At 41.4% G+C, this 19565-nt stretch overlaps 1 protein-coding gene across 7 annotated transcripts in view; it reads left to right on the forward strand.

The window, feature by feature from the left end:
- Nucleotides 1-19565, forward strand: part of BICD1 (BICD cargo adaptor 1) — a 272490-nt gene that overhangs the window by 167354 nt on the left and 85571 nt on the right. For all 7 annotated transcript variants that reach the window (XR_004028348.1, XM_030804954.1, XM_030804958.1 and 4 more), the window contains exon 3: nt 16930-17082. Coding sequence is in view for 6 of the 7 variants with exons in the window: in XM_030804954.1 (XP_030660814.1) it covers nt 16930-17082 (153 nt within the window). In the remaining variant the exon portion in view is untranslated. The remainder of the gene's footprint in view (nt 1-16929; nt 17083-19565) is intronic.

Consider the following 19565-nt stretch of genomic DNA (forward strand, 5'->3'; position numbering starts at 1 on the left):
CAATCCCGGCACTTTGGGAGGCCGAGGGAGGTGGATCACTTGAGGCCAGGAGTTCGAGACCAGCCTGGCCAACCTGGTGAAACCCCATGTCTACTAAAAATACAAAAATTAGTTGGGCATGGTGGCACGCACCTGTAATCCCAGCTACTCCGGAGGCTGAGACAGGAAAATTGCTTGAACTGGGGAGGTGGGGGTTGCAGTGAGCTGAGATCATGCCACTGCACTCCAGCCTGGGCGACAGAGCAAGACTCCGCCTTAAAAAACAAAAACAAACAGTAATAGTTACTTCTCTGAAGCTATTCTTTTTTATCCTGTTACATAGATCGAAGACTTCATTTGGGTAACTATATTCACGATTATGTTAAGCTTGCTTTTTCGTTACCAGTAGTTGGGCTAACCTTTATTTTCTGGATGTTAAAGGTGTTTTACAGCAACAAAAACAAACAGCTAAGTCAGTCCATCCAGGTACCCTGTTAAAGCTTCAAAGACTGGATCAGAATGATCTCTACTATACACACACACCTAAAGAATAAACACAAATGCTATTGCTAATAACTCTTGGTCCCTTGAGGGACTAACTTCTAGTCCCTTGATTTGCAAATCAAGTTGTAAATTATATTAATACCCCCCTTTCTGTACCTTTCCTTTCGGATGATGCTTATCTAGCATTTTGCTATCTTGAATACCTTCTCCTTTCTCTTCCCTATATTTTTTCATTCTTTATTTGAGTATAATTCCATTTTAACACATTACCTTAATGCATACCATTATCTCCATTTTTGCTCACTTCTTTCCCTTTCATGGCACCTCTTCTCAATAAAAGTCTATATATATAGTGTGTTCCCATGGTGATGGGAACTAAAATTACTTATAATCAATGGTTTTTATATTGTTGCTGCTGCTTATCTCTTGGGTTAGGCCACTCTTAACAGCCAGGTCACAGTTAAGTCTGTGAAGGTGAGATGAAACGATATTTACCAGAGATTGAACTACTTCTGGAATATTTGTGAATCCAGCATTCACCATTATTGCACCACCTAGATTTCACATCTGTTTAGTGTATTACCAATATTTCCTTTTTCCATAAAATGAATTCTTTTACTGCAGTAATTGTGGTATCAGGACACCATGCATATTCATAGTTATAAGAAGATATTATCATAGAAGAAAATTGTCATGCCATCATTCATTATGGTGCTTTGCATCTTTAAATTTTAAACAGAGCAAGAGAAAGAACAGTCAAGCTAGTAGGCAAGAGATAACCAATCTACTTTGGGAAATGACCAATGGTTTCTTGATTTCAGGGTAGATCATAGAAAAGAGAAAAGATTGTAGTATTTTATATCTGCAAAAGCTTATTCCAAAACAAATCAGTAAAATCCAGGTTACAATACCCAGGTCAGAAAGTCACATTTTTATTAATAAAAAATAACTTGCAGCCCGAGTGAGGTGGCTCATGCCTGTAATCCCAGCACTTTGGGAGGCCGCGGCCGGCGGATCACGAGGTCAGGAGATCGAGATCATCCTGGCTAACACGGTGAAACCCCGTCTCTACTAAAAATACAAAAAAAAAAATTCTCCGGGCGTGGTGGCGGGCGCCTGTAGTCCCAGCTACTTAGGAGGCTGAGGCAGGAGAATGGCATGAACCCGGGGGGCAGAGCTTGCAGTGAGCCGAGATTGTGCCACTGCACTCCAGCCTGGGTGACAGAGCGAGACTCCGTCTCAAAGAAATAAATAAATAAAATAAATAAATAAATAAATAAATAAATAAATAAATTGCAGCCCATTGAATGAACTTTAAATGATCGTGCCACTTTGTGAAATAGAATATCACATTACGAGATCTGCTGTGTGCTGGGCAAATGCCAGCACAGTGCAGTGCTTTGCTGATATAGTGTGGAATAGATTTTGTGCTGCTGCAAAGCTGTCTATAGACTTCAAAAAAAAAAAGGTTATATGAGTATTAACCAAACTGCTTAAAATCTTACAGTTTCAAAGGACCACATGTTCTATGATTCCATTTATATGAAATTTCCAAAATAGGCAAATCTATAAAGATAGAAAATAGATTAGTGGTTGCCTGGGACTTGCGGGATAGAAGCATTACAGGGTCGGGGCGGCGACCTTCCCTAAAAGATACGGAATTTATTTTCTAGGTGATAGAAATGTTCTAAATTGATTGCGGTGATGGTCACAACTATGTGACAATATTAAAAATCATTCAATTGTATACTTTGAGAGAATTGTAAATATATGAATTATATCTCGATAAAGTGATACCAAAAGAAAGATCTGCCCCAAAAAGCTTTCCTATAAAAATACATGTTCCACCCAATTAAAATGCAATGTCAATATGTATTCATCTATTTTATTGCTTAAAATAATGTGTTCTTTTACTATCCTTTTGCACAAAGAAGAAAAAATAGAAATCAGAATGTAAGAAGACAAGTCATTTGTGATTTATTTTGCACCATTTATTTCAACTGTTTAAAATAAACGGGCCAATTTTATGCTGCTGTCAAGGTTTTGCTTATGATAAATGTTTGAAGTGAGACACTGAAATGTGAACTGGTTGTGAGACGGGCTCTCCTTGGCTTCTAATGGAGGCAGGTATCCCATGGGACAGATGCTTGTATTGCTTCAAATTCATTGTAGGAGAATTAACCCTTCGTGGTGCCACTTTCTTCAGAGCAAGGCTTGGATATGAATTAAAGTGAAAATTGCCAGGCTCGGTGGCTTACGCCTGTAATCCCAGCACTTTGGGAGGCTGAGGCGGGTGGATCACCGGGGTCAGGAGTTCGAGACCAGCCTGACTAACATGGTGAAACCCCAACTCTACTAAAAATACAAAATTAGCCAGGCATGGTGGCACATGCCTGTAATCCCAGCTACTTGGGAGGCTGAAGCAGGAGAATCACTTGAACCTGGGAGGCGGAGGTTGCAGTGAGCCAAGATCATGCCACTGCACTCCAGCCTGGGCAACAAGAGTGAAACTGCATCTCTAAATAAATAAATGTAAAGTGAAAATTATGCAGTATGGGTTTCACTGTAGTTTTACTACTCTTGTATAGAGGAGGAAAAATTTATCCTCTACCTTCTTACAGTCTCTGGCTGGGCCTAAGAATTAAACTTCTGTAATACAGATTAACAGAAGAAAAACACACAAGTTTTACTATAATTTTACTTGTACATGAAAGTCCTCACAAGACAATGAAGACTCAAAGAAGTGACCAGAAGTAGTAAACTTATATATCTTTTAGACAAAGAAATGATAAATTTGTGAAGAAGTGATAAGACAAAGCAGTTTGGATTAGAGGCAGTAAATTGTGAGGAAGTCACTAAAAATATAGAGGGGGAAACTAATGGAAGATAAGGGATATTTTAGTAAGTTTGTACAGATCTATTTCAGAGTCAATTCCAAGTCTCTGGTGATAAAGATGTTCTTTTCTTCCTGGTACAGGGAGGGCACCTTTCTCCTGGAAATTTTAATGGCGTGTTTTTAAGTAGAAAGGGGGAGGTCAAAAGGTTTTCCTGCATCTGCTATTTCTCCATTGCTTTCAGCTTTAAATAATTAATATGCCAAAGTGGCTTTTGGGGTGGCATGTCCTGAAGTCCTTCACTTGTTTACTCACTCATTGCTAATCAGGACTTGATCATCTTTGTCTCACCCCTTTTTACAGCCGTCCAGCCCTGTGCTTTTTATTTTATGCCATTATTTAAATCTGATGTTCATTCAGTTCTCTACAGTTCGAAGGGGTCTACTTGGGCTACCTTTGGATTGTTCAAAATGCCTTTTTAAAAGGACAAAGGTCTTGCGGTAACATCAATTTAGCAAATGGTGCATACCATGTCTTGCTCTCGCAAAGTCTCACTGCACACTAACATATTAAAGGTTCTGAGAAATCCAGAAGAAAAAAACAAGTATGTAACTTGATTTAACCTAATATTTCCCAAACTTGTTTTTTAGTGACTCGTAGAAACACTCCGTAGAGCTAGCCTCTGCATAACACACTGTGGGAGATGGTGCTCTGGAATCATAACTAGCTCCCCCTTTATTACCTTATTACTCTTTCCCAGCTATGACAGATCTTTTTACATTTCTTTTTTTCTTCCCGAACATGTTTGTTTTAAGCCACAATTCAAACTTGCTACACTTACTTTTTCCTGGTTATTGCCCAGTTGTTAAGTCTGGATTGCCCTGGGAAGATGCTGATTACATGGTGCTCTGAATACCTTGTGTTCTTCGCCAGCAGCTCTCCTAAAGATTTGTGATGCGTACATTACTGCCCAACAGAGAACTGGGCTTGTCTCATTGCAATCTCAGAAGACAGTCCTTCTGCGTCCATCAGCTTGTTATTGGCTGGCACCACAGAGATGTGTTTCTCTGGCCCTCATTAATTGTAACCAACCCTAAGAGAGTTAAGTTGTATCAGGCATGTATATACCTCACAGTGGGTAAGTTTGTCAGATACTTTCCTTAGTGCATATTTTTTAAAGAGATAGAATAAAGTATAAATACACATGGGATGGATGTCACCAATAAGGGTTTTTAAACACTGGAGAATTTTATATGGGGCCTGCTTTGTAGATATCCTTTTTTTTTTTTTTCACTCTATGAACTCAAATATATGAAATATATCTGTACCCTCCTTCTTTTGGCTGCCCAGCTAAGCTCATCCCAACAGCGCCTGCCAGCTTTCTTCAGGTCCCCACCAATCCAGTCCAGGCTGGAAGTGATGAGACTGGGCTGTGGAATACAAGGAGTGTGTGGGGGGTGCTCTTCCGGATCCTGGGGATACAGTGGTAAACCGTGACTGACAACATGCTTTCATAGCTCTTAGATCTAGTGGGGGAAAGATAGCCAATAAACACACAAGGAAATCAAATCTTGATAAACACTTTTCAGATCAGTAAAATCAGATTATGTGAGTGTGACGAAGTGGCTGCTGTAGAAGGAATGGTCTTGGAAGGCTGCTTTTGGAGATGAGAGTTAGGTTGAGGATCTTAGTGAAAAGAATGTGAACAAGGAGAAAGAAATCCAGGCAGAGGAGACAGCTGCTGCAAAAACTCTAAAGCAAGACCCAGCTTCAGGTCTTCTTCTTCTTTTTTTTTTTTTTTTTTTTTTTTGACACAGGGTCTCACTCTGTTGCCCAGGCTGGAGTGCAGTGACATGGTCTCGGCCCACTGTAGCCTCCACCTCCTGGACTCAAGTGATCCTCCAACTTCAGCCTCCCGAGTAGCAGGGACTATAGGCACATGCCACCACGCCCGGCTAATTTTTTTTTTTTTTTTTTTTTGAGACAGAGTCTTGCTCTGTCACCCAGGCTGGAGTGCAGTGGCGCGATCTCGGCTCGCTGCAAGCTCCGCCTCCCACGTTCATGCCATTCTCCTGCCTCAGCCTCTCCGAGTAGCTGGGACTACAGGCACCTGCCACCACACCTGGCTAATTTTTTGTACTTTTAGTAGAGAAGGGGTTTCACCGTGGTCTCGATCTCCTGACCTCGTGATCCGCCCGCCTCGGCCTCCCAAAGTGCTGGGATTACAAGCATGAGCCACCGCGCCCGGCCAACGCCCAGCTAAGTTTTGTATTTTTTGTGGAGTCAGGGTTTTGCCACGTTGCCCAGGCTGCACCTTGAAGTCTTTCAACAACCAACAGAAGGCCAGGGAGGGGAGCAAAGTGGATGAGGGATGAGTGGGAGAAAGATACCTCCTGAGCTCTTTGAAGGAGGTCAGGGCAAGTCGCATAGGGTTTTGTTAACCCTGACATGGATTTGAGAATCATCAGCACACAAGTAAGTATCTAAAGCTGGAGGCCTGGATGAGGTTGCCTTTGGGAAGTGAGGAAACAGCAAAAGGAGGGGCTTGGTACAGACTTGGACGGCTCAACCTTTAGAGGTTGAGCAGAGAATAGGGGACTGCAGAGAAGCACCCAGGCAGGTAAGAGTTCAGATGTCTGGGAAGCCACAGGAGAAAGTGTTTCCAAAAGTGGCACATGCTATTGAAGTAGCCCAGAAGGAGGAAGATACAGAGGTGGCCACCGATCCAATGATAACGTGCAAGTTGTTGATGACTTTGATGAGACCAGGCTCAGTGTTCTTTGGAAGGATTGAGGAGGAATGTGGTTTAAGAATAGACGTTCGTGGCCAGGCGCGGTGGCTCACGCCTGTAATCCCAGCACTTTGGATCACAAGGTCAGGAGATGGAGACCACCCTGGCTAACATGGTGAAACCCCGTCTTTACCAAAAAATACACAAAAATTAGCCAGGAGTGGTGGTGGGCGCCTGTAGTCCCAGCTACTCGGGAGGCTGAGGCAGGAGAATGGCGTGGACCCAGGAGGCGGAGGTTGCAGTGAGCTGAGATTGTGCCACTGCACTCCAGCCTGGGCAACGGAGAGAGACTCTGTCTCAAAAAAAAAAAAAAAAAAAAAGAATAGACGTTCATGACCATAGAAGTGGAAATATGAATATAAAGGTTAAAGTTTGTTTGTTTTAAGTTGGGACTTACTATCTTTAAACTGCAGCAGAATGGAAGCAACTAATGAAAATGAAGGTGGGGATAGAAGCCATATCTCCTTGGGGTTTTTTCCCCCCTTAAGGAAATATGAGGCAAGGTTTTCAGGGAGGGAAGACGGACTGATTGTAGGAAGAGAGAGAAGTGAGTAACTTGCTATACTGTGAACATGTAGTATGACCACTAGACAGTATTTACAGCCTATTAGAATTTGAGAGATTCAGGACTTTTTGTTTTTTGTCAAGTCCATCACTCGTATCAGTGATTTTGACCAAATTTAGTTAATACTGAAGTCAGGATCTGAACCCGGAGACATCTTGCTCAGAGTCTGGGCACTTTACCACTCCACTCCACTCCACTCCACTCCACTCCACTCCACTCCACGAGTTACAGCTGAAACTAGTCCCCAGTCAGCACAGATCTGTTGTTTCTCCAGTTCTCCTCAGCTATGAGCAGGCATAGAGAAGACAGTTAGGTTTTATGACCAAAAGAGAGAGATGAGACAGAATTAAATGTGTTTGCAAGTCAGTAAGTATGCAATGATGGTGAAATCAAAGAAGTGAAGAACCAGTGTTGCAGATAATGAGCAAATTGGGGATCAAAGGATAGGAAACGTTGATGAGGTGGAAGAGTGAGTGGTTTGATTGGAAGAACTGCAGAGCCCGAGTTGGAAGAATCAGAGGTGCAGTTATTGGTGATAACATGACAAATGATATGGGTGTGAGTGGCTCATGTGGGTACAGGAGCAGATCACCTGTGTTGAGAAGGTTGAGGATTGAGAAGTCTGGGCCTGTCCCATGGATCTGACATCCAGGGGTCCCAGCCTTCTTGTTTTCTACAAAAGAGAAACTCAGAGCCTTGTGCCCCTGGAATTTTCAAATAAAGCATGTGCTTGTCCCAAGGTATGGAGAATAGTGGCCGTGCAGCCAACAATGTCACTTGGGCTAAAGTGGGTCTCCCCTTTCCTTCCCTCCGCAGTATTCTTCATGTCTTCTCTCATGTTGGGCATTGGAGCAGCTGCTTAATTTGTTCTCTTTGACCTTTCTTGCTAAAGTCCGCCCTCGCAACTCTCAACAGAGTCACTTAGCAAAACATAGGTCTGATCGTGTGGCTGCTTTTCTTAAAAGTCTTTGATGGGCCCCCAGATTCCTTTGTTTAAAGTAGAATTTCCTGCGGAATCTGTCTCGAGTTACGTTGCTCCAGCCACGCTAAACTGCGCCGTTCCCTAAACCACAGCCTAATTAAGAACTTGAAAGATTCCAAGCACTGACTGTATTTTGGTTCCTCCCACTACTTCAGAGGTTCGCGACACTAGACTAATTTAACGTTTTATTCTACAAAATAGCGCCGAACTTAGGCATATGCAGAAAATAACTAGCTGTTTTCCAGATTTTTCTCAGTTTGTCTTCTCTTTTTCTTTTGATCACTGCTCCAGGCTCTCTGGGGCTCTAAGGAAATGCTCAGTCTGACTGGAGAGTTTTAGCATTGCCTTCAACACAGATATAAGGCTACTTCTGTTTGAAGGTTTATCTCTGGCTGGAAAATCTGTCCTCCTCTATCTCCATTTAGTTAACCTTTAGTTTTCCTTCAAGGTTCTACCCAATGGTAACTTCCTTTATAAAGCGTTCCCTGGCTCACCCAGGGGCAATCAATTGCTTAGGCTTTTGCGTGTGAACTTCTGCTTGTGTTACCATAAATTATCTGTATGTCTAGCATCCTTGCTCATTTTACCATGTTACATCATTAAATCCTCACAATTATCATGTAATCTTAAGTATTAGGATTCCTGTTTTGCAGATAGTAAACAGGGGTTTGTTACCGACCTAACCAAGCTATTATTAATATCTAATGTGACAATGGGTATAACTAATTTATAAAAGACTGAGAGCATTATAACTGGAAGGCAGTATTATTTTTAATATATGACTCTTTGGTGACAAGCGTTCATCTGTATTATTTCTTCTTGCCAATAGTGAAGGGAATTTATGATTCCTACATAAAGAAATCTTTTTAATGCTAATTAAACTGTAAGAATGCTGCTATACTCAGGTGCAATGCAAATAATGAGGTGAGTCTATCCCTGCCATCTCAGGCTAATCCCCTCTCCCCTGAGGAGCTGGGACTCAGCTCTCTGGAGGTGAAAAGCTAAAGCATTCTCCTGTTGTGCCATTTTCTCCCCTTTCTTTCATGCATTATTTTTCTTACTCTGGTTATTCTTGATGGGAATTTTTTAGCAGAGCTCAGCACCATCTTATCTCAGGAAGAAAAAAAAAATTGTAGGAGATAAATGTATGATGAGTGGTGCAAAACACAACAGTTGCAATCTTTTAAATTTATTGTGGAATTAAAGAACATGCCCCTAGAATATAATCGCTGGCAATTCAAAAAGCAAGGATTTTTAGCAAAATAAATAAGACCGGTTTTCTTCCTCTGGGCCTTGTATCTGTTTATCTCAGTGAGTCTTTCACCTTAACCAGTCTTGCAGCCCAAGTTCTTCCTTTTCCTTAATTAGCATCAGGAGTTTTCATTAGTTATTTCACACGTCGTTAGTGATCCTCATTAGCTTTGCTGTGGTCTTAACTTTTCTTGATATTTACTGTTTCACTGCATAAGATTCTATTGTTAATTCCCAGAGTATATAAGCCAGATTGTTAGCCGTTATATTTTTTACAATGTATATATTCCCATTTCAGAATCTCTTGTATCTTAACATTTTTCTTTACAATTTTGTATAAATGACTGGCATCCAGTTCATTGGGCTTCCTGATATCTTTTTTATACATATTAAATAAGGAAAAATAACTCAATATATGTATCATTCACTCAGTTGATAGATTTTTCAAGAAAGAAAAAAATTAAGATAATATGTTTCTACAAAAAAAGAATGTAATGAAATACTGTAATTTGACTTTATAGCCAAATTAGGGGAACACTACTATTTTTCATTCTACACTTATTCTGCACTGTGCTCCAAGTATCGCCCAAGGAACAGAAGGCAGAAACCAAGTAACTTGACAATATATTGGAGAAGAATTATAACAAGTCAAGTTATTTTGAAGATTTAGGTGTATTTTATTTCAAAGTGCATTGTTCTCCCTTTGTGCCTCCTTCTCAAATAATACAACACAGGAAGCTGTCATCTATGTAATAATATTTTTTTTGTGATTAACCACTTGTATACCTGTTTTATTATTCATTCCATGGTCATCAGGGCCTAAAATGTGCCAGGTATTAGGGACATAGGATAACAAGGCAGAAAAGGATCATTATATTCAGATACAAAAGGAAATGTAATAAATATAAAATGTATAAAATGCAAGTAGCCAGTTTCAAATAATAATCAGTGTCATTCTGTCAACACTTATTTTCTAAGTATGTACTCTATGCTAAATACTAATCTATAAAGTAACTCTGATGGGTAAGTGGAGGGGGAGGGGGGCTATTTTATATTAGTTGCTCAGGGAAGGTTTCTCTGAGGAGATGACATCTGAAATGAGACTTAAATAACAAGTAAAAGCAGAAGAGTTTTTCAGCTGAGGTTCTGGGAGTCTGTGGATAGATTTCAGGAGGTCTATAAACTTGGATCAGAAAAATAATTACATTGTTATTTTCACTCAACTCAGACTGAAATTTATCATTTTCTTCTATTTGAATGCAGACAACAAATCTCAGTAGTACTAGTAGCACTTGTTACTTTGTTACCAGTAGAAAGTATAGTTTTTTAAAATTATATCTGTTTTCATAGGTGTCTTGAAATGTTATCATTGCTTTGAAATTATGAGATTTCTTGGATGTGACACTAGATCTGATTCTAATTGTGTTAATAAAGAAGCACATGTATTACTGTATTGATTATGTATTACTGGGTAATCAATGACCCACAATTTGGGAGCTTTAAATAATAACCCATGATTCTGTTGGTCAGCAATTTGGGCTGTGCTCAGCTGGGTGGTTTTGTTTTTTTTTTTTTTTTTTTTTTTTTTTGGGATGGAGTGTCTCTCTGTCGCCCAGGCTGGAGTACAGTGGCACAATCTCGGCTCACTGCAAGCTCCGCCTCCTGGATTCACGCCATTCTTCTGCCTCAGCCTCCCAAGTAGCTGGGGCTACAGGTGCCCGCCACCACACCTAGTTACTTTTTTATATTTTTTAGTAGAAACGAGGTTTCACCGTGTTAGCTAGGATGATCTCGATCTCCTGACCTCGTGATCCGCCCACCTCAGCCTCCCAAAGTGCTGGGATTACAGGCATGAGCCACCATGCCCGGCCTCGGCTGGGTGGTTCTTAAGGACTTGCCAGGATTGCTCATGTGGCTGCAGTCATCTGACAGCCCCACTGGACCAAATAGTCCAAGATGGCCTTCCTCCCATGCCCAGCAGCTGGTGCTGACTGCAGGCTGGGCCACATGGCTCCAACAGGCTACCCTGGGGCTCTTCACATAGTCACAGTGTTACAAGACAGCAAGAGCATGAGCCACAAAGCCCCGTGAGGGTCAGGCTCAGAACTCCCCAGCACTTCCACTGTCTTCTGTAGGTCAAAACAAATCCAAAGGCCAGCTCAGTCAGTTTGAGAGGAAATTCCATGGGTTGTGACTTCAGGGAAGTGTGATTAATTGGGGCCATTAATATACTTATCTGTCGCCTACCAACTCCTAATTTTTTTTTTTTTCTGAGACAGAGTCTCACTCTGTAGCCCAGGCTGGAGTGTAGTGGCATGATCGTGGCTCACTGTAGGCTTGACCTTTGGGGCTCAAGCAATCTTCCCACTTCTGCGCCCCCTACTAGCTGGGACTACAAGTGTGCACCACCATACCTGGTTAATTTTGGCATGTTCTTTTTTTGTACAAAATAATCTTCCGGATGGGGCTCACCATGTTGCCCAGGCTGGTCTCAATCTCCTGGACTCAAGTGATCCTCCCATCTCAGCCTCTCAAAGTGTGGGGGTTATAGGCACGAACCACTGTGCCTAGCCTATGTCATAATTTTAAAAATTATTATAATAAGTTGGCCAGGCTTGGTGACTCACACTTGTAATCCCAGCACTTTGGGAGGCCAATGCAGGTGGATCACTTGAGGTCAGAAGTTCAAGACCAGCCTGGCCAACACGATGAAATCCTGTCTCTAGTAAAAATACAAAAATTAGCCAGGTGTGGTAGCAGGCGCCTGTAATCCCAGCTACTTGGGAGACTGAGGCACAAGAATCACTTGAACCTGGGAGGTGGAGGTTGCAGTGAGCCAAGATCATGCCGCTGTACTCCAGCCTGGGCTACAGAGCAAGACTCTCTCTCAAAAAAAAAAAATTATAGTAATTTTAACATGTTCAGTGTTTTTTGTAATTTTGTCTTTTACACTTTTTAAAATATTATTCTGAGAAGAGGTACATAGGCTTCAGCGTGTTGTCAAAGAGGGTCACAGCACAATATGAGATTAAGAGCCCTTGATCTAAAGGCAGGGAGTTCTGGAAAGAGGAGTAAAGAAGCCTCAAGGCAGAAGCAAGCTGGCATGTCCAATGGGATAGAGGAGCAGAAGGAAAGCTCCTGTGGCCAGAGCCAAAGATCGAGGGGCAGAGTGGTTGGAGGCAGAGGTAGGGCCAGATCCTGTGACTTCTTTGAAAGCTTTTGAAACTTGCAGAGGGACCTCCACTTCCCCACTGCACCATACCCACAGAAAAGTAGGTATTGTATGTAAATTGTATTTTATGATTTTTTTGGGTCATTGCTAACTTTTTTCAGTTATCTTGGCAGAAATAAGAAAATTCTTTTTTGCTATTCCAGATATCTATTGTGATGTCAGAGTCTGTTGTTTGTGTGTTTGTTTGTTTTTGAGACAGTCTTGCTCTGTTGCCAGGCTGGAGTGCAGTGGTGTGATCTGGGCTCACTGTAACTTCCGCCTCCCAGGTTCAGGTGATTCTCCTGCTTCAGCCTCCCACGCCCTGGGACTACAGGCGCATGCCACCATGCCCAACTAATTTTTGTATTCTTAGTACAGACAGGGTTTTACCATGTTGGCCAGGATGGTTTGATCTCTTGAACTTGTGATCCACCCACCTCGGCCTCCCAAAGTGCTGGGATTACAGGCGTGAGCCACCGCACCCAGCCCCAGAGTCTATTGTTTATAAAGGATGATTGGGCAGTAGCTTTCCAGAGCTGGGAAAGCCACATTTCAACAGTATTATATACCAGTATTTACTATTTCATAAATTCAGGCATATTTGCTTAAAATAATCTCCTTTAGAGAGGCAAGAAGGAGAAGCCAATTTTTTTGTTTTTAGGAAATTCATAGAAGCCATTGGTAAGGTTCTTTTAAGTTGGCAAACTCTATTTTCAGAAGACTTCTATGTTGACACTTGTGACCTATAGTATAACAGAATTGCTTTAAGAGGTCAGCACTGATAAAAACAGAGGGAAGCTGGAAAGGGAGGATTAGGCTAATTGGTGGAGTAGGCATAGGTGAATTACTAAAGTGCTGGTGGAATGACTCTGTAGGAGTTACCAGTTTATTATAATGAGAGCTAAAGTGAGAAACGCCAGACAGCCTAGAAGCATTCTGAATAACAAGGAGCTCCAACCCCTTATATATAAATGAGGTTACATATAGTAGGTTGAAAGCAGGTTTCCAAAACAACCAATTAGTTTGTATAGCTTCAGGATTGATTATTACATTCCATAGGATATTACATTAAATTGATGAAATCTGTACGTCTCCGGGGAACTCCTTACAAGCTAGCCAGTGAGCTTTTATGATGATAAGATACAGAATGGATAAAAATCTTCTGATACCAAAAAAGCTTTGGCCCTGCCCAAGTTAGGGTCTATATTCATATTATCACCAGGTAAAGAAAGTGTCTTGCAAACTTTCTTAGCTTTCATTCTTATCAGACTGCAGTTCATGACTGTGAGGTGTCAAAGACTCTCTCCTTAACCAAGCTTCAGTGATGCTCTGCTAATGTCTCTTTTGGACCAGGCTTCAACCTTGCTCCACCCCCAGCTTTGGCCGGCCCAGCCCAGCCTTAGCAAGAAATTCTGCTATGTCATCTCCCAACCCTAGATATCTAATTACCCTTGATATCTGATCAAGTTCTTCATCCTCCACCTTTTTGATGTCTAAGTCCTTGGACTGCCTTTAGCAAGAGTCCTGTTAGGCCAGCTTAGCAAGAATTCCCCTGCCCTTGATGTGTCCTTAAAAGGACACAATTTCCCATCCTTTGACCTCCTCATGCTGTTCTTGGCTATAAATCTTCACTTGCTCTTGCTGTTTCCGAGTTGACCCCGTTCTTTTTCCCCTCCAGTTGCAATGGTTTTGAATGAAGTCTTCCTTACCATTTGAACAAGTATCAGAATAATTTTTTTAACATCTGTCTTTACACCACAGTCAACAACCCCTTATCCTCCCGAAAACGCTAAGCTAATGCCACTACTTAGAGATTACAGTGTCTGCCCATTTTATTAGCTGGAACTGCATCAGTGGTTTTGGAGCTGAATTTTTCATTTTTTACATGGAAGAGTATGTGTTTATAATTTGTTGTTTTCACATATGCATAAACAGAACTAGAAAGAGCTGTACTCAGGAGTCAAGTTAGAAGAAAAACCATCACCATGTTCAAATAGACAACTGAACGTGCCTCTGAAAACCAGAGGCAAAGGGAGCTATTTATAGTTGACATCTGTAGAATATGGGCCGGGTGCAGTGGCTCACGCTTAGAATCCCAGCACTTTGGGAGGCCAAAGCAGGAGGATTGATTGAGCCCAGGCATTCGAGACCAGCTTAGGCAACGTGGCGAGACCCCACCTCTACAAAAAATTTAAAAATTGGCTGTGCATGATGATGTGCATCAGTAGGCCCAGCTACTCAGGAGGCTGAGGTGGGAGGATCACTTAAGCCTGGGAGGTCAAGGCTACACTGAGCAGTGATTAAGGCACCTAGGCAACAGAGCAAGACCCTGCCTCTACCAAAAAAAATATATTAAATTTGTAGAAGGCTGGGCACAGTGGCTCACACCTGTAATCCCAGCAGTTTGGGGGCTGAGGCAGAAGGATTGCCTTCACGAGTTTGAGACCAGCCTGGGCAACATAGGGAAATACCATCTCTGCAAAAAATACAAAAACGAACCAGTTGTGCTGGTGTACACCTGTAGTCCCAGCTACTTAGGGAGGCTGAGGTGGGAGAATCACTTGAGCTTGGGAAGTCAAGGCTGCAGTGAGCCATGATCATGCCACTGCACTGTAGCATGGGTGACAGAGTGAGACCATGTCTTTAAAAAAAAAAAAAATCTGTAGACTGTGAAGCAAGACGAGAGACATTTGAAAACATATGTAGGAAAACCAGGTATACTTCCAGAGCTGGCTGTCTGTTAGGAGAGAGACCTTTAAAATGTTTCTAGTGCTTGCAGATGTCACCCTACCCTCCTGCAAAGATAACAGTGCATTTGCTTCTGTCACTATAGATTAGTTTTGCACACGTATTCTTTTCTTAGGGCTGCCGTAACAAAGTCCGCGTGGCTTTAAAACAACAGAAATGTATCGTCTCACAGTTCTGGAGGCCAGAAGTCAGAAATCATGGTGTCGGCAGGGCCATGCTCCCTCTGGCAGCTCTAGGGAAGGACCTTTCCTTGCTCCTTCCTGTCTTCTGGTGTTTGCTGGCAATCCTTCACGTTCCTTGGCGTGTAGATGGGTCACTTCAGTCTTTGCCTCCATGGTCACGTGGCCATCTTTTCCCTGTGTTTCTGCACATAGTCTTCCCACCCCACACACAGAGGTATGTGTCAGTTTCTGTGTGGCTGAATTTCCCCTTTTTATAAAGACAGCAGCCCTATCGGATTGGGCCTCCTCTAATGACCTCATTTTAATTTTTACCTTTGTAAAGACCCTGGGAGTTAGGACTTGAACGTGTTTTTTTTGGGAGACAATTGAACCTACATAGCATGTTTTTGAACTTTACATGCAGAATCATATTGTATGTAATCTTTTGCATCTGGCTTATTTCATTCAATATATTAGTGAGATTCATCCGTGCTGCAATAGCAATTTCTATTCGTTGTCAGCCCTACCTGCCACTATATCAAGGCTCTGCAAATTATGGTGTGAAGGCCAAATGCATCATGACTCATTTTTTTCCCATATGGATATCTAGGTATTACATAAGAAAATGTGGTTTTTGGTTTCTATGATACTTTTTCCCATATTTCTCTTTGTTTGAATAAGAAACAAATCTAATTAATCCTTAATTAAAAGAAAAGTTTTATATCCCATCTTTCCATGACTATGAATATGTTACATGTATAAATGTTTATATCTATTATGTGGTCATTATACATTTTGAACTAAAACATAGCTTATACTTGCCATATAAGTTTAAGGAAAAAGTTATATATTTTACTTAATTGATTGATTTATATCCTGTAACTTTACACATAAGACCTGGTAATACAAGCTTGTTGTTAAAAAAAAAATTGAAATGATCCAGAAGGACATAAAATCAAATAGGCTCCTCTCCTTATCCCTGTGGCTTGCCCCGTCTAATCCTTTATGAATCACCACTATTAACAGTTTTCTGGATATTCTTACAAATATTTTTTCTGACATGGAAGTGTGCATGTATCTGTGTATGTGTGTGTTCCCTGTATTTCTAACATACCTGGGATCCTAATACGCATACTAACCTATAACTTGCTTTTTACATTTAATAATATATTGTGACTACATTTCCATTTTAGTACAATAAAGTTTCTCCTTATTCTTTTTTTCTGTTTTTGAGACAGAATCTCGCTCTGTCATCCAGGCTGGAGTGAAGTGGCTTGATCTTGGCTCACTGCAACCTCCACGTCCCGCGTTCAAGTGACTCTCCTGCCTCAGCCTCCCGAGTAGCTAGGATTACAGGAGCCCTTCACCACCACGCCCGGCTAATTTTTTTTTCTTTTTTTTTTTTTTTTTTGTATTTTTAGTGGAGACGGGTTTTCACCATGTTGGCCAGGTTGGTCTCAAACTCCTGACCTCAGGTGATCCACCTGCCTTGGCCTCCCAAAGTGCCGGGATTACAGGCGTGAGCCACAGCGCCCGGCCTTTCTCATTTCTTAAAATAATTTTATAATGTTCCATTCAATGGATGCATGATAATGTGTTCCCCAAATAACAAACATTTAGACTGTTTCCATTTTTTTGTGTACGTATACATGGATTTATTTCTCTTTTTATTTACTTCTATGAAAACATACTTAAGAATGATTTTTAGATGTTGAATTGCTGGGTAATATATATGTGCTTTTAAGTTCCTGACAGATACCACTAAACTGACATTTGAAAAAAGGCAGTAACAATTTACACCCCATGAGGTGTTTTTATTATTTTTTTTAACTACCAGGACTTTATACCTTGTAAAATCTACAATAAGAGAGTTATGTATTGACTGTTTACTCTGTTGTTTCAGAACAATGAGATGGTGGAGCTACAGAGAATACGGATGAAGGATGAAATCCGAGAATACAAGTTCCGGGAGGCACGGCTCCTTCAGGACTATACTGAATTGGAAGAGGAAAATATAACATTGCAGAAACTAGTGTCCACGTTGAAGCAGAACCAGGTAAGGTTTAAGACATTTTTTGAGTTATACTGAAGATGGATCTACATCTTCTGACCACTAGGGTTAAATCTCCTCTTTATTTCTCAGGAAGGAACTTGTCAGAATTTATTGTTACTCTTTAATCTTCTCTCTATAACGTTTATGTACTGAAATGTCCCAACCCTCCTATTTCAGCTAAAATATAGAAGGAAAAAAATACACCTGTAAGTAGCATAGTGTACACTAAAATTTTATTGAATAAGAAAAAGAATTTTAGTTTTTATTTTGGCTCTGCATTCATTTATTTCAGAAGTCAAATGTATCGTAACAAATTTAACGTGACAACTTCTTATTAAAAGCCTGAGTCTTAGCCAGGCGTGGTGGTGTGTACCTGTAATCCCAGCTACTTGGGAGGCTGAGGCAGGAGAATCACTTGAACCCGAGAGGTCGAGGTAGCAGTGAGCCCAGATTGTGCCACTGCACTCCAGCCTTGGTGACAGAGTGAGACTCCATCTTAAAAAAAAAAAAAAAAAAAATAGAAAAATGCCTGGGTCTGTAAGTTTGTCTATGAGCTTAGGGTCTCCCTACAATCACTGGTCTCTCACTCCCTTAAAATTTTTTCTGTAAATTGCTTTCAAATCATACAGGGGAATGGATTATGAAGTATAAATCAAGAAGAGCAAAATTATAAGAAAAAGAGGCCAGGCGTGGTGGTTCACACCCATAATCCCAGCACTTTGGGAGGCCAAGGCGGGTGGATCACCTGAGGTCAGGAGTTTGAGACCAGTCTGGCCAACATGATGAAACTCTGTCTCTACTAAAAATACAAAAATTAGCCAGGCATGTTGGTGGGCGCCTGTAATCTCAGCTACTCAGGAGGCTAAGGCAGGAGAACTGCTTGAATCTGGGAGGTGGAGGTTGCAGTGAGCCAAGATTACACCACTGCACTCCAGCCTGGGTGACAGAGTGAGATTCCATCTCGAAAAAAAAAAAAAAGAAAAAGAAAATGCCTGTTTTCTTTTTCAGCTGTAACCTGACTACAAATATTACATTCGTACATTTAAATGATGTTTTTGCTATAATGGGGCTTTGATAGCTTAATTTTCCTGACTGGTTTGCATTGTGGACTTTCAGAGCTATTAATAATTATTGAATCTGTAATTTTAGAAGAATTTATTTATGAATACAGTTAAATCAAGTAGTTAATTAGGCAAAGGTGAATTGGATGTTCGAGTTCTTTTCAAGGTGCTTCCTCAGCGACACCTCTATTCTGGTCTAAATGCTGTTGCCACCTCTCAGTTCAGATCAACAGCCTATGTGCCAGGCGCTGTGCTAGGTTGGACAGACACAAGAATCCATAGGGCACGATTCTTGTCCTCTGTAAACTTAGAAGCCAGCCCAGATGTATGCTTTTACCTCACTCCATTCCTGAGTTGGTATCTACATGATACACTGATTGATTGATAGATAGATATAATGTTTTGATAGATATAAGGGTTAAGAGGGAAAAGAAAAAAAAATCCAGAAGAGAAAATTCATGTAGTGGCACAATTAAAATTTGATTTCTTTTTTTTTTTTTTTTGCAACAGAGTCTTGCTCTGTTGCCCAGGCTGGAGTGCAGTGGCACGATCTCAGCTCACTGCAACCTCTACCTCCTGGTTCAAGCAATTCTCCTGCCTCAGCCTCCCGAGTAGCTGGGATTACAGGCATGAGCCACCACACCCAGCTAATTTTTGTATTTGCAGTAAAGACAGGGTTCTACCATTTTGGCCAAGCTGGTCTTGAACTCCTGAGCTCAAGCAATCCGCCCACTTCAGCCTCCCGAAGTGCTGGGATTACAAGCACGAGCCACAGCGTCTGGCCGAAATTTGATTTCTGATCATTGCCACTTCCCCCAGATTTGGAGTGCTGGGGGGAAGGCATGTAAGGGGACAGTTTCAGTCCATCAGAAAAGGGCTACTGGAGTATCCCCATGTGTTTCTGCCTCATTCCTTCTGTAAGCACTGGATCCATATGTGTGCTGAGCCGTGTGTTTCTGCCTCATTCCTTCTGTAAGCACTGAATCCATATGTGTGCTGAGCCATGTGTTTCTGCCTCATTCCTTCTGTAAGCACTGAATCCATATGTGTGCTGAGCCGTGTGTTTCTGCCTCATTCCTTCTGTAAGCACTGGATCCATATGTGGGCTGAGCCATGTGTTTCTGCCTCATCCCTTCTGTAAGCACTGGATCCATATGTGTGCTGAGCCATGTGTTTCTGCCTCATTCCTTCTGTAAGCACTGAATCCATATGTGCGCTGAGCCGTGTGTTTCTGCCTCATTCCTTCTGTAAGCACTGAGTCCATTTGTGTGCTGAGGGCTGGCCATTCCAGAGGCTCCCCAGGTCTTGATTTGGCTGGGATAAGTGAGCTCACAGTGGAGAAATGTAGACTTAGAAAAATACATTTGTAAAGATGCTTCTCAAATACTTTTTAAAATAAAAAGAGTTTTTTGTTGTTGTTTTTTT

The sequence above is a fragment of the Nomascus leucogenys genome, chromosome 23, assembly GCF_006542625.1.
Source record: "Nomascus leucogenys isolate Asia chromosome 23, Asia_NLE_v1, whole genome shotgun sequence".
Classification (NCBI taxonomy): domain Eukaryota; kingdom Metazoa; phylum Chordata; class Mammalia; order Primates; family Hylobatidae; genus Nomascus; species Nomascus leucogenys.